Source organism: Fragaria vesca, linkage group LG7 (assembly GCF_000184155.1).
Source record: "Fragaria vesca subsp. vesca linkage group LG7, FraVesHawaii_1.0, whole genome shotgun sequence".
NCBI lineage: Eukaryota > Viridiplantae > Streptophyta > Magnoliopsida > Rosales > Rosaceae > Fragaria > Fragaria vesca.
In genome coordinates, this window is record NC_020497.1 from 12,313,357 (window position 1) to 12,329,345 (window position 15,989).

At 38.5% G+C, this 15,989-nt stretch overlaps 1 protein-coding gene across 1 annotated transcript; it reads left to right on the forward strand.

Moving 5' to 3' along the window:
• The first annotated feature begins 15,257 nt into the window (after positions 1-15,257).
• Positions 15,258-15,782, forward strand: LOC101302991 (putative RING-H2 finger protein ATL69-like). Its single transcript, XM_004308619.1, has one exon. It carries the CDS (start codon positions 15,258-15,260, stop codon positions 15,780-15,782), a length of 525 nt encoding a protein of 174 aa, XP_004308667.1.
• Positions 15,783-15,989: the final 207 nt, after the last annotated feature.

Genomic DNA, 15,989 nt, shown 5'->3' on the forward strand with positions numbered 1-15,989 from the left:
TTCGGATTCGGTGTCGATCGAATTTCTCCTTCCTTAGGTCACCATTTGGTGAGTTCTATATATGGATAAGTTGAGTTTGATTAGTACTACATTCCCCTAGAATTTGGTAGCTCGATTCGGTGTGTGTGAAGAGAATCGAAGATTTGAAGTTTTAGGGTTTAAAATTGGGGATTTTTATATTTTCAGTCGATTGACCTGTTTAGGTTTAGAATTGAGCTTCGACTTCTTCTAGAAAGTTGTTCGAAATGTTGAGAGGAAGATTCTATCAAATTTTGGTCGTGATTGGAGGTGACCGAAAGTTTCTGCAGTTTTTTTTTTCAAAACCCAGCAACTTTAGCCGACGATATTTAAATACTATATTCGTCGGCTATAGTTATTTTTTAATTTTTTTATAAGGTTTAGCCGACGAAATATAGTATATTTTGTCGGCTATAGTTATTTTTTAAATTTTTTATAAGGTTTAGCCGACGAAATATAGTAAATTTCGTCGGCTATAGTTATTTTTTAATTATTTATTACACTTTAGCCGACGAATATCTTAATTGTTTCGTCGGCTAAAGTTTGGGAAAAAAACCGACGACATATTTTTGGTCGGCTAACTGTGGGACTATAGCCGACGAAAAAAAAAATTTCGTCGGCTAAAGTCATCACCGACGACTTTTTCCCGACGACACTATAGCCGACGAGCCTTCGTCGGCTAAGATCTTAGCCGACGAATTAAGATAACAGGCCGACAAAAATTTTTCGTCGGCTAAAGTGCTTGTCCTGGTAGTGGTCATATAACAACATAAATCATATTTTAGGACCTTTATGCTAGCATTTAACATCCAAATTTGATGAAATTTTAGCAATTGAGCTTGATTTATGAAAATTAAAACTTTTTATGGTAAATTTTTATGGGGACTGAAATAATGTTAACCCCAAACCTCAAGGAGGATAAACTGAAATGAATCATTTCTAATATATACAAAACTAAATTAATATGTTCATTACAATTAAATTATTCTAAAAGAATTAAGATAATACCTGCAAACCGTAAAACTCATCTTAAGGATAAAGAAGAAGTCGTCACTCTTCAACATCAAATTAGCCATCATGTTGCCTCTTTGTTTAGATTTTCTAACCAAGTATTATGATATTTGGGTATTAAAGACCACTTGGATTAGTAAATTTCACATCAATCATTTGGTGATCTATATTGACTATTGAGATGTTCTCAAAAAAAAATCTATCTTGAGATGAGGTTGATTGTCATCTGCAACCCAGACAGAGAAAGAGCAAAGGAATTCGATGGCAAAAGTGATATCATGATTTGGTACTACAATCTAATTTATTTGTTTTGGTTATAATTGAAAGAGTTTATTGTCACGAGCTTCATTTTTCCTAAGCTTCTCGTGCGGCCTTAACACTTTCCTTATGCGTATATATTCACCAAAACCTTCTTTGAGTCATGCTTGCGTCAAAAATGCTCAAGAAAACTCCTTGTTAAAATAATGGGGCGTGACATTATGCTAAGGGATAGCCTTAATTAGCTGCTGCCGATGCTTCATTATGCATCAATGGCATCTTTGTAAAAGGATTCAGAATGCGAACAAGACTCTAACAGAGATGTGAGAGGGAGGCGTTTTGATTTTTTTTCTTCATAATCAATAGTTTTATTTAATTTAATAAAAATACATGGTGGAAATTAATGAATTAAAAGAAACTCCATGTCTGATTCCGCATAATTTGGTAAGCATTTTGTGCTATAAAAATTTGTGCTCTTTTTACTGTATTTGACGAGAAAAATCAGTTTTGGAAAGTTCTTTTCTTCTTGAAAGTAACAAGAACGCAGGGATTAGCAAAATTAACAAAACCTAAAACACCATCCCAAACAAATTATGCTTTAATACCTTCAGTTTACTGTATAGAGTGGTAAGTTGCAAGCCTCTGTTTCGATCAAGACGAGCCCATAAACGATGTAGTCTTTGCTCTACTCTTAGAGCAAGTCCAACAGTTTCCTTATATTTTCTACATAACAGGGAAGCAAAACTCAAAATCTCTAAAAATTTTGTATACCAAATCCAACAGTTTCCCTATTTTAAAAATTCAAATATTTATTACAACAATAATCATGATTTATTACAATATAATAATAAGTATAAAAATTTAAAAGCTTATTTTTTAGAATAAATGTTTTCTTTCTTATCTTTAAGCCTTGAAGAATGTGTAACATTAATTCTTCTTTCCCTAAATATTTTTAGGGAATCTGTAAATATAGGGAAGCAAAGCTTCTCTTTCTTCTCTTTCCTTATTTTAGGGAATGAGATAAGGAAGCTGTTGGAGTGGAAAATGACCCCATATTCCTCAAAATAGAGAAAATCAAAGAATTTAGGGAATCTGTTGGACTTGCTCTTATAATTAATTGGAAGCGCAGTTTTAAGTTTTGATGTCAAGCTTTACCAATAATTTGAACTCCCTAATATACCCACGTTAAGACTGTTTAAAGAAATTATGTTTTCGTTCTTCTATTTTGTGTCTTGCCCTAATACATGTAGGATTAGTTAATCCTTTGGGATACTCTATGTGATGCCTATAAATAGGCCTTTCTATCAATGAATGAGTAGACCGTTATTCTCGTTATTTTTTCTCCTTCAACACATTATCAGCACTGCGCTCTAACCCGAGTTTGATAACGAAACCCTAAAAACAAAAAAACAAGAAACCCTAACGTTTTCTGCCGTACCCAAGAAAATTGCTCTGGGCACCCACCCACCTTCCCTGAGCTCCCCAGCGACCTCCAAATCACCTCCGGCGTGGACAGCCCTACCCCGGCTTTCCCCGACGCTGCCTTGACCCGGACCCTCCACGGCTGCAAACCCAGCCTTGCGCGCCTCTCAGACAACCCGATCAAACAGCCCCGATCTGCCCCCCCTTGACGAAGCCGAGCCGATCTGTTCCCCAGCCGAACCGAACCTCAGCCCCCTCGATCTCGAAGCTCCACCGATGCCCACCCTCACCACCCCGAGCGCCACTACACGCATGGCCGGCAGCCCTGCAGCCACCGGACACCAACCCAGTCTAGCTCTGATCGGGTTCTGCTCGACCCAGATTCAAGCATCCAACCCGAAACGAACTGAATATACGAGGGGAAAACGTGACTTCGCCACACGCACGTGGATTTAGGCATGAAAATTACATAGGTAACTTCTCTGAAAACGCAGTTTATTTGGCAAACTATCAAGTAAGCTTTTATAAAAGTTGCCATTTTTGAATTTTAATTTCATAGCCAGACTTCGTAGCCTTCTTCTACATCCCACCTTTCTTAATAATGTGGGACGATATTGAGGGATTGGGACCCCTCATATCAAAGTTGAAATTTGTGACGGTTTGAAAATTCATAGTATCACAACGAATTTATCGTGGTTAATCAAGTGACAAATATCGATTTGTGACATAATTTTTCGCGGTTAACATCGATTAGTAACGAAAATTGTCACGGTTAATATCGATTTATGACGGAATTTGTCACGGTTCATATCAAATTGAGTTACCATAAACCTTGGTCTTGACCAAATTCAATACTTGGAATTAATTATCGTATATCGATAATAAACAATCTTCCATCTTGTTGTTTGAAATAATTGACCGATACATGAGCCCTGAATTTGACATAAAAAAAAAGTGATGAATTTCGTGTCACGAATTCTGAAAAGAGGGAGAGGCAACGCCTCGAACCCCATATGTCATAAAAAGATTAGGCCAGTAAATGAAAGAAAAATCATGTTATTGATGTGGTTATACATCGATTCATTAATTTGCAATGAAAGCAATATTATGGTCAATATATACAAAATATATAGAGTTCTTGCAACAAGAAACTCACTATATGGAAGAAGAAGAGAACATTATTCTCATAGTTACGGATTTTAAAAGAAAAAGGTATATTGTGAAATATATGAAGCATATAACTTCGGTTTAATAGTCTAAATGACTACAAATCCGTTTATTTTTCCAAGTTTTGTGAAGGCGTATACCTCACATATTTGACTAAAGTTACTTACTCGCTATATTTTGAATTAAATTCATGATCAAGACCTCGATACAATTGTTGGCATATATATTCGAATTTTGTCTTGCACATATGGTTCAATCTACATAAGCTATATGTTAATGCAGTATATCGCATTACAACATGACGCTACATTGGATTACATTAGACCACCAATTATTATAAGGTGGCGTTTCTAAAGGCCAAAATATCTTGATGTTGCGCAATGCACATCGGTTTTGGATCAAAAGAGGATTTGTAATGTCAAGTGTGGCACAATGCACACTTATACAATTGCAAAGACATTACAATCAAGAGTAGTCTTCTACACTCTTGAGCGGATTCACAATTGCAAAAAGAAAATTTGCATTACACTATATATCATCCAAAATTGGATGTTGAAAAAAAATCCTCCTCTTTCTTTACAAGATCCAATAGTGAGCCATTGGCGGTGGCGCCGCCCTTATATATAGTGCTCACGACCAATTTTGCCAAGTTTTGGCATGTTCTAAGCCTTGTTTCGTCCATTTATGTAGTATTACACGTCATGTAATGCACTCTAAAGGATTCAACTACCTTTTTTCAATCTCCATCGAAATTGTTTACATATTTCGGTTTCTATGTCTTGACATAAGATTGTTGTCTCTACATTATGGTATATGAATGTGTCATAGAGAGATTGAGTGTTTAGCTTATTGCAAGGAATAAACAACTATTCATGGATTTAGTTCTTTATAAATCCGTTGTGACTACGATGACTAAATCATCAGAAATAACCAAAGAGCGGATTAATGCTCATGTTTCAATGCCTAATGGCGTTATGATTCAAGTCACACATGCTCTTTATGCATAAGGAAGCAATCGAACCGTGCTATGACTTAATGATACTCACGCCAACGTTTATCACCTGTAAACACATTGTGAGAATTGATAAGAATTTCTTATGTATCACTATAATGAATGCGCAACATTCATGAGTCACTCAGATTCGGTTTTAAGATTTGGTTAATTGAATCGGTTATTGTCACCAATGATGAGAATGGAGACATCGACTCATGTAGGCTTTAATATAAATCGTCCGGGACAATTTTGGACGTGTTTTGATGATCCATATACTAAAGAGTAAAGACTCTCTTGGACATCTTTTCTTTTGAGCAAAGTAACCATTGAGATCAAAGATCACCAAAATACATTGGTGGAGCTATGAGCAATGCTCATGACCTATAAATGGTCTTAAAGCTATTCGCGTCATCCTCTTATACAATGCAGTCACTACTCATGCTACTCATGATTTTATAAGCAAATATGACGCAAAAGAACCCCCTATGATCTCACATTGGCTATGCTCATTACTTATTTTGTAAAGCCTATTCTTTAGCAAAGATTAGGAGCGACGCACTCCTACGCTAAAGACAATGCGTATAGACTAGCATATAAATGATAGACTAGCATATAAATGCTAGGTCGTTGTTCACTAAATAAGACATTTATTACAATGTCTATGAGTGATTCTACAAGAATGATATATAAGATTTTGGCCTAGATGGCTTCTCATTGTTCACTTTGAGGCATAATAATGCTATGGTGATGTTCACAATGGTTTAACTCAAGCCATAACAATTGGATGTTATGGGGAACCTTCACAATGATTGAAAAGTTGACAAAACCTAGACTTTTCGGTTTTTCAGCTTGCCGACCAGTCATTGTGAGATCCAGTTCACCAACTTTTAGACCGGTTCTTGAGGTTCTGTTTATGGTCACTGATTCCTAACATCCACGCCTACCTATTATCAAAATTTGGTGGCATTTGGAGACTTGGAAGGTAGTGAACCGCTCAATATAAGTGTTCACGGATGTGCAGCGACTCCGACGGCCGGTTCGACACTTTTCCGTCTGGTTCTGTCATTAATTCTAGCGGTTTTGCAATCCTAACGCCCATATCTACCTGCATACAAAATTTGGTAGCGTTTGGAGCTTTGGAAAATACTGAACCGTTAAAGGAAGTGTAAAACGAAGGTCCAGTGATGCCGGCGGTCGGTTCAACTAGTTTTCTTTTTGACCGGTCCCGACGATGAGGCCAGCGGTTTTTTGGACTTGTAAGACCAACGACTACGGGTTGTAGCAGGGTCATAGTTTTACTTATTCATCTTTGCCCACCATCATTCAAATCTTTATGTTACGGTTGTAACGGTATGCATATTTGTTAATGGATTGAGTTAACGTTCTGCAATTTATATCGTTCACATGTTATATGTGCCAAATTGCGCCTCCACAAGCGCACAATGATAGGTTATTTGATGAATATTGTCTTTGAATAAGACATGAGCTTCCGACTATAGTTCGCTTATATAAGAACTTTGATAGACGATCTCTTTTATGTCACTTTGATGAGCCAGTCATCCCGTCGTTAGGGGGAGATAAGAACAAGAATGTTCAAGTAGAACAACTTGAAATTATCGTGGTTTGTCCCTACTGTGTCTCATCAAGTTTCCTAAAGTGACGAGATCACATATACATGCTGCAAACATGCCTGTAAGGATTTTTGTCCGGATAAGGACATGTTGATGTCTGGATAAGAGGACATGTTGATGTTCGGATAAGAGGACATGTCGTCACCCATAGATGGTGGCATGGTGACACCACAAATGTGGTAGATGGTGTCGCGGGCCGTGGCTCCCACGGTTTAGGGGGAGACCATTTGGTTCGATACATACTCGCCAAGGAAGAATGCGAGTTTGACACAACTTGATCATTTGATCAATGATACTCATTCGTCAGTTATTTCTGGATTATGGTCATCATTGGGGGACGCCTCAATGTCAATACCAATCCATATAGAGATCTCTACACTTAGAAATTACACCGGTGTATATGATGACTTGGTTTAATGAGTTTGATATCGAACCATACTTCGTTGAGAAAATACCAACGATGTAGATTGGCCTAAATGGAAAGATGCGATCCAGTTTAAACAAAGAGATAGTTCTTTGGTTAGGTGACGCCGACACCCTAAGTGTAAACTCTATCAGTTATGTTTTTGTTAGAAAGCGTAGTGAGAAAAAGAGTTTAGACTCACATTCTGGCGCAAAGTCTCTCACAAACGCCCTGGAATCGACACTAAGATGAGATATACTCTCGTAATGGATGTTTTTGCACTCCACTACCTTGTCAGTTTGGTAGTTTCCGAAAAACTGAATAAGCAGCTTGTGGTCACAACTTATCTCTGTTGGGAACTAAGAGATGCACATAAAGATCTTGAATAGATCGGGTTTTCACCCAAATCAAGTGGCTCCTGACCACGGAGCGCGTTTGCAAGGCATTTTGGGGAAGGGATATGAAGAATTATGCCTATTTGCGTGTAAAATCTAGATGAATCGTGATGAACTCTTGTTAAACTAAGAGTTGTCACTGATCCAAAATTAAGAATGAAAGGATCTTGGGAATACTTGGTCTCGAAAGTGAGGACCGTTATTGATGATGATTATTCATCTGTCGGCTTAAGGCAAGCTAAAGGACGATGAAGTTATGCCTGTATGTATCTCTTGATTGGTCGAAGTCTTGAGAAGACTTGTTTCGTCCATATGACGAAGAAGTCTTGGGAGAAATTCTCCATCTAAGTACGGTAGCACATTCATGTACTTGTTACAATATGCTCGACTCGACATCTCATTCACTATAAACTTGTAAGGCCAAGTTCTCCTTAGTCTTTCAACTCTCTTCCTAGCGGTCGAGCATCTTCGCTCCCTCTTAGATGAGTGTGAAGGAACATCAAGGTAGTGGCCAGATGCGCCCACGCAACGCCAATGTAATGGCAGTGATTCCTTCTATGAAAGGTTCAGGTTTATTCATCCCTACAGAAAGACACATCAAATGCGAAATTAGAATCTGCCCAGTTTCGTAGGTCAGCTTCCACAGGACCTACAAGATAGTCCACTTGTTGGAAAATGGTGAAATTGGTACCATTGGAAAGGTCTATGTGTCTACTTTCTAGGGACACCAACCATTTGATCACATCTATCATATTGAGTGAGTTATGGCTATTTTTGTAAAGTAGGACGGATCTGTCCTAGAATCTACTTTCGCAGAACAGTCAATTTCGACAGAGCTTTGTGATCAGCTCAAGATGAACTAGGTTATGGACCTTGTATGGTTGGAAAGCTACGTGTATCTAGTTTCCAGAACTTTATACGGTTCATTCATACCTATTGTACCGAAGAAGTTATGAATGTTTAAGTACACAAAGGTCATGCCACGCGTGAATATGATTTTCAACGCGAACTTATGTTTTGAGTTGTTAGGCAATCTTCTCTTTGAAGATCAAAGTAATGCTAAGAAGAGCAAGTCTGATCTAAGCATATTGTGGCTGGATTTAATGATTAAATCGTTGCCTAAGTCTACTTTTGAAGTATGTGAAGTGCATTGGCTTGCGCCGTTAATCTGTACTCTGAGATTGAGTTACCAATCAGGGGGAGTCGTTGTGTGGACATCAGGGGGAGTCTACATGCATCACATGTTATCTTCAATTGTAGTTGGTGTGTTGTGCTCTTTTTCCCTTTGACCAAGTCTTTTGTTTTACCCTCGAGGTTTTTGTTTTACTTGGCAAGGTTTTACCGAGGCAACACCATAAGCACAATATCGTATTAGGGACGCAACACAAGGGGGAGTGTTTAAGGAAATTATGTTTTCGTCCTTCTGTTATGTGCTTTGCCCTAATACATGTAGGATTGGTTAATCCGGTTTCCTTATTAGAATATATTACAGTTGATAGATCTTCTAGATCCTTCGGGATACTCTATGTAATGCCTATAAATAGGCTTTTCTATCAATGAATGAGTGGACCGTTATTCTCGTTATCTTTTCTCCTTCAACAAAGACAATATAAATTGAAAGAAATAACATCTGTAAGGTTTTATATGGTAAACCACCAAAAAAAAAAATGAAAACAATTAAATCATCTAGACGTGAACAAATGCAATTGTTAGTTTTCAAATTTTGAACTACACACTTCTTTTACGGGAGAGAAAAAAGTCAGGGATAGGGATGAGATAATTTACAATTTTTTATTTATTTTGAGAGTGGTATTATTAACACACTATCTATAATGGTAGTTAATCATGAAACAAATTCAAGTGACAAGTTTGTAAATAAATTTTAAATGTGTGAATAGAGAAACATATGAGCTGTGTTAATAACAAAAATAAGTGTGTTAATAGCATCACTGATGAAAGATAAAATGTAGAGACAAAGAGAGATAACAAAAGAATAAAGAATCATCTTATTCATTGATAGGAATCCTTTATATAGGGAATTACACAATACCGATATGGTAAGGATAAAGAATACATAGATCTAGTCAAACTACATATCCTAATGGCATAAGGCCAAAACACACATAAAGAATATCTAGAAAAATACAGAATATCCTAGAACACTCCCCTTTGTGCCGTGCGCTGATATGCCGATGGTGTTGATCTGTTGTCTCGTCAAAAACCTCGTCATAAAAACCCTATGGGAGAAAAACTGAACATTGATCGTAGGAGAAAAAGAGTACAACGCACCCTACACATTTGATAGTGACATGTATATATGTGCTAGACTCCCCCTGAAGTTCGCACCTCCCCTTGATTATTACATCAGTCATAGGGCTCTTCCTGATTCTTACTAATCACGGAAATTTCAATAACTTAGCATGTCAATGCTCTTTAACATGTCTTCAAATGTGACATTGGGCAATGATTAACTAGATCATGCTGCATTATCCTCAAACATGATCTTTTACACTTAGATCTTGAGGAGAAGGCCGCTTGTAAACTCAAAACATAAGTTCGTGCAGGAAATCAAATTTTCTCGCAACATGACCTTCAGTTACTAAAACAGTCGTAACTTCCTCTGGGAAATACATATGAACGAACCGTAAACGGTAAACGGTTTTGGAAACTAGACTCATTTAGCTTTCCAACCGCATATTACACACATTCTGGTTCATCGAGAGCTGTTCACAAAATCCCGTCGAAGTTAACTGTTTTGCCAAAATCAGATTCTAGGATAGATTCGTCCTACTTTACGAAAACGACCATAACTCACTCAATATGATAGCTATGATCAAATGGTTGGTGTCCTGGAAAGTAGACATAGACCTTTCCAATGGTACCAGTTTCACCATTTTTCAGTGAGTAAGGTTTCCTGTAGGTCCCGTAAAATTTGACCTACAAAACTTGGCAGATTCTGGTTTCACTATTAATGTGTCTTTCTTATGTAGGGATGGAATAAGCCTCAACCTTTCATACCATTAAGTATTGAAAAAGGAGTTACTGCCATTACATTGGCGTTGAGTGGGCGCATAGCTACACTTAGCTTTACAACTTTTCATAGCGCGCGAATGAGATGTCAAGTCTTTCGTATTGTGTTGAGTACATTGATGTGTCTTATTGTACTTAGATGAGAACTCCATCTCTTAACACATATTTTTTATCTTGCTTTAGACAAAACAACGGATCTCTCTTTAGAGCAAAGACTTTGACTAATCATGGGAGTATATGTAGGCCTCACTAGTTATAGAGCGCCTAAGCTGATTGATGGAAAATTATCATCAATACAGTCATCGAGTGCCTTATCAAGACCGTGTCTTCCCAAGATCTTTTTCTTCGGATGTTGGCATCTCTTGATCCATCAAGAGTCCATGTAAATCCGAAATGAACATGCAAAGACATAATTCACCATATCCCTTCAAAATCAAGTAGAGTCCATGTGCGTTTCAATATCTTTAGCAAATGCGTGCTCTTGTGGTCTGGAGCAACTTGATTCGGATGAATGAAGTCCGTTTAAGATCTTCATGTATATCTCTGATCCCGTAAAGATGTTATTATGACCACATTCATAGGCTGCATGTTCAGTTATTCGGAAACTACCAAACTGACAAAGTAGTGGAGTTCAATGACATCCATTATGAAAGCATATCTCATCGTAGTTGATCCCAGTGCATGTTAGTGAGAGACTTTGCGCCATAAGGTGAGTCTAAACTCTTGTTCTCACTACGCTATCTAACAAAGACATAGTTGATAGGGTTTAGCTTACGGTGTCAGCATCACCTGCCCAAGGACCTATCTCTTTGTTAATACTGGATCGCAGCTTTCCATTAGGCCAATCAACTAAGTTGATATCCATCAACGAATGGAGGTTCGATAGTAGACTCATTATCCTACGTCTTCATGTACACTAGTGTAATACTTGTAGAGATCTCTATATGGATTGGATTTGACATTGAGGCGTCCCCCAACGATAATCACAATTCAGACTTCATGAGACGGATTTGAGTATCACTGATCAATGGATCAAGTTGTGCCAAACTCGCTTTCTTCCTAGTGCAAGAAAATATCGAACTTAAGGGCCTCCCTCCTTTTGGGGAGCTACACGGCCTTGTGACACCAATTTTGCCACCATATGGCGTCACTATATCACCATTTATAGTGATGGCGTCAAGACCAACTCCTTTTGGTCGCGCCATGTCCTCTTGATAGGACATCAATGCTTGCAGACATATTTGCAGCATGTGATCTCATCACTTTAACACTTTAAGCATTTGAGATCAAGATGAGACTTAGTGGGGACAAACCACGACAATTCACGTCGTTCCACTTGAACACTTATGTTCTTATCTCCCCTTAACGGCGAGAATATTTTCTAGATATTGGCACAGTGTTTTTTACCGTTGACATGACCCATATTGTTGTCCCCACATTAGGAGATAATCCCAAATACGTTTATCGCATTAGCGTATATACAATTCTCGTTTACAATTGTATGATCAAAATCAAGTCTCGTTGGTAATTCCAAACCAACTTGGAGGACCTAGAGGACTTGATGATTGATGATGATCAAATCCGCTAAAGATTATGGATCATGATGCCACAAAAGATCATCGACAATATGTAGTCAATTAAGGTGGTAAGCAATCCACTTGACTAATAACTCAACAAACGTTTCAAGAAACGCTTCATATGAATGTTTCAAGAAACGCTCCAAGAAACGCTCCATGAGTGCATTCCACAATACTTTGTGGTCATTACCTTTTGCACAGATTGCCATTGAAGGCTTTTGTCAATATGGCGCGTCAAAGACTTTGAGCGCATAAAATGTGAAATCTCGGCATCTAGGCTTGTTAGCCTGGGGGTAAAAACATGTGGTTTTATTCTTTCCAATGAAAGGTTCCACAGATACCAAGCGAAGATCCGCCTTAGGCATCGAGTATGTCAAAACTCAAAGGAGTAGAATGTTACATTGATCTTGCATACAAAATCAAGCTGTTATGAGACTCGATAGAGGTCACAAATGATGTTTTTTAATGGTTTGTCATTCGGATTGATCACACACAATCTGGAAAAGCCGCGAATTGATCAAACACAATTCGGAAAAAAGGCCTCGGATTGATCAAACACAATCCGGTGATAGGTCGGGGTTGCTCATACACAACCCGGACAAAGAAACAAGAGTGATCAAACACACTCTTGAAAGAGAGAACCAAAGTTGATCAAACACAACTTTGGACCCGGGGAGGAAAAATCGGGATTTCAAACCTGTAAATACACCGACCCGAGCATAGAATGGAGTAGAAGAAGGGGATAAAACACTTTATCTCTCTCGAGGTTATTGAACTTGGAAGAGTTTTAGGGTTGTAAAATAAACATACCGTAAACACTTGGATGCTTGATCGGATGAAAAGAAAGCAGCGGAGCGGATGGCTGGGAAGCGACGGCGGCGATGGCTGCCGAGGCAGGGCCGAGAACCTCCGGTTTTGGATTTTTAGGGTTTGAAAAAAAAAATGGTGGGCTAGTGGTTATAGGGTTAGAACAAAGTGCATGATAACGTGATGAAGGATAAAGTGTAGAGACAAAGAGAGATAGCAAGAGAATAGGGAAATCATGTTATTCATTAATAGAAGCCATTTATATAAGAAATTACACAATACCAATATTGTAAGAATAAAGAATACATAGATCAAGTCAAACTACATATCCTAATGGCATAAGGTCAAGACACACATAAAAAATATCTAGAAAGATACAGAATATCCTAGAACAATCACCATATTTTAATTATTTAATACGTATGGAAAAACAAACTTTATAATTTAAAAAAAAAAAAAAAAGCAAATTGACAAGCGCAAAGCGTGTGTCAAGAGACTAGTTGTCATAATTTGTTAAAATAAAATTCTAATTGCAATGGGCATTACTTTTTTTTGAAATGGAATGGTCATTTTCCCTCAAAAATATTAATTTAGGGCGGGGGAAGAATTCAAATTGGGGCTTAGTGTTGTTATATTGTTATATTTTGAGAAAATTACATACAAGGAATTGACCAAATTTAAAAATACAAAAACTCACCTTTAATATTTCTTATATATAAATTAGGACATGAACCCAAAACCAACACTAATAACAGCAGGCTTGACCCGAGTTGTAGAATGAAATGACTAAAATGCCCAACTCTAAATAAAAAATTACACATATTGTCCTTTATCTTCTTCTTTCTTCCATCGCCACAAATCTCTCTCTCTCTCTCTCTCTCTCTCTCTCTCTCATACCAACGCAAGAAGTGAAGCAACCATCTCGATGACAGAAGACGCTTGACGACGCCCATATACGACGGACGATGCTTGGCTCCTCATCGTTGATGATGCCCGAGGCTCGATGACGGCTCTGCCTCAACACATGACGACAGCTCTGCCTTGACGACGACGACTCCACTAATCCCTTTTGGTCTCATAGTACATATTCCTCAGTCCTCCACCACCGTCAAAATCTAATCTGCTACTAAAGCCACCTAATCTGAGGCCAACGACATGAGCAGTCGAAGTTGTCGAAGAGGAAGATAAGTCGATTCTTGTTCGAAGAATTTCAATTCAATTGTCGCTGAATTTATAGGGTTTAATTAGGTTTGGGTATATGATTGGGTTAAACGTCTGTTTATCAGTGGGGTTGATGTCAGACATTGAAAATGGAGCTATATGATTGGGTTGAGGTAATGCATTGAAAATGGAGGAGACTGGTTAGGGCAGTAGCAGTAGGTTGAGTAGCAAAAGTAGGAAGTAGTAGACTGGGATGAGTAGCAAACGTAGGCAGTAGCAAGCAGATTAGTTGTAGAAGTCGTCAGTAGCAAACGGATTGGTAGTATAAGTCGGCAGTAGCAGGCAAATTGGTAGTAGTAGGCGACATTATTGTGATCGACAGTAGCAGCTTATTCAGCTCGTTTGTAAATTGTAACTCCCTTTATAGTAGTCCAGTTTTTTACTCCACAATAACACAGCTTTTTGATCGACAATAGCAATGCTCCAAGCGGTAGTAGCACCGCTCCAGTTGGCAGTAGCCGCTTTCTATTAGGTAGTAGCAGCGCACAGGACTGAACCCGTGTTTATAAATTCTAACTAAATTTTTTTCTGTTATAATTGACTTTTTTAAGTTTGAAGGGTACAATTGTAAATGTGCTATTGCCACATGATAACAATATAACAATTTGTCTTTATTTGTTATGTTTTGTTTTTAGATATGTAAGATATTGTGTAATGGATATATTTATAAACTGAAATTTAGTTAGTAATTAAAATATAGTTTGCTATCATATTTTCTTATTTGATAAACCATCTCCAGATTCAAACTTCACTACTTGCCCTTGATTTAAGTCCCTATATATATAGTTGGTCAAAATCTTGATTAAACTATTTAGTGAAGCAAATGGTGTTGCTAATAGACTTGCGCACCTTGCTAGTAATTAATCTATTGATAATGTTTGGTTAGAGGAGACTCCTGATAGTATTAAGGATGTTCTCTACGAGGATCAAAGCTATTGTTTATCTGTAGCGCGGGGTATAAGTACTATGTCCCCCCGTCGTAAAATTTTGATATTATTATAATAAATGAAACCAGACGTGGGATGAGCCTCCCAGCTAGGCTGTGTTCCAAACCCCTTAGTTAAAAAAAAAAAAGTTAAACCTGCTGGTTTGAAGTTTGAACACTAAGCTTTCATTTCCAAAAAAAGAAAAAGAACACCGACTAAGAAGTGCACCATCAACACCAACTACAATAACTGATCGAAGCCATTTAATTTTTCCCCACTGACCCCGCCGAGCTTTCAGAGACCCTGTCTCTGTTCTGCTCGATCTCTCCTCATCACACACCTCAAGCAATAAACACTGCAAATCTCACTTCACTCTCTCTCTCTCTCTCATGTAGTCATGTTCACAGCTGACCCTCCCATCTCTGCCACCGGCGTCGGCGTCGGTTACGGCATCGCCATTGCCGTCAGCATCCTCGTACTCATCTCCGCCATCATGCTCGCCTCTTACGCATGCGTCAGAGTCAAATCCCATGGCGGTTATTACAGCGACGACTACGACGAGCAGTACTCCAACTCCCACCGCCGCTCCCCCACCACCACCAGCAACTATTCCGCCGAGCCCGCGACGGTCGTGCTGGGCCTTGATGGTCCCACCATAGATTCATACCCGAAGATAGTTCTCGGTGAAAGCAAGCGGCTGCCGAAGCCGAACGACGGCGTTTGCTCCATCTGCTTGTCGGAGTACCAAGCCAAGGATCCCGTACGGTGCATCCCGGAATGCCATCACTGCTTCCACGTTGATTGCGTAGACGAATGGCTGCGCATGAGTGCCACGTGTCCCGTCTGTAGAAACTCTCCGGCTCCTTCGCCGGTGCCAAGTCCTCTGTCCAATTTGGTACCTATGGCGTTCCATTCTACGTGATTGTAACAATGGTTTTCGATCAGTTGCTTGTTAAATAAAGTTTTAGTTTAATTATTTTCGGATTTCAGTTTTCTTTTTTCCTCGAATGATGGAAGTCATGGAACCTAGCTACCTGGGTATTTGAAAAGGTTAATGAAAACTGGGTATTTGAAAAGGTTGATGAAAATGATATCCTCAAATTGTGGGTCTGTCATCTTCATTTGCATT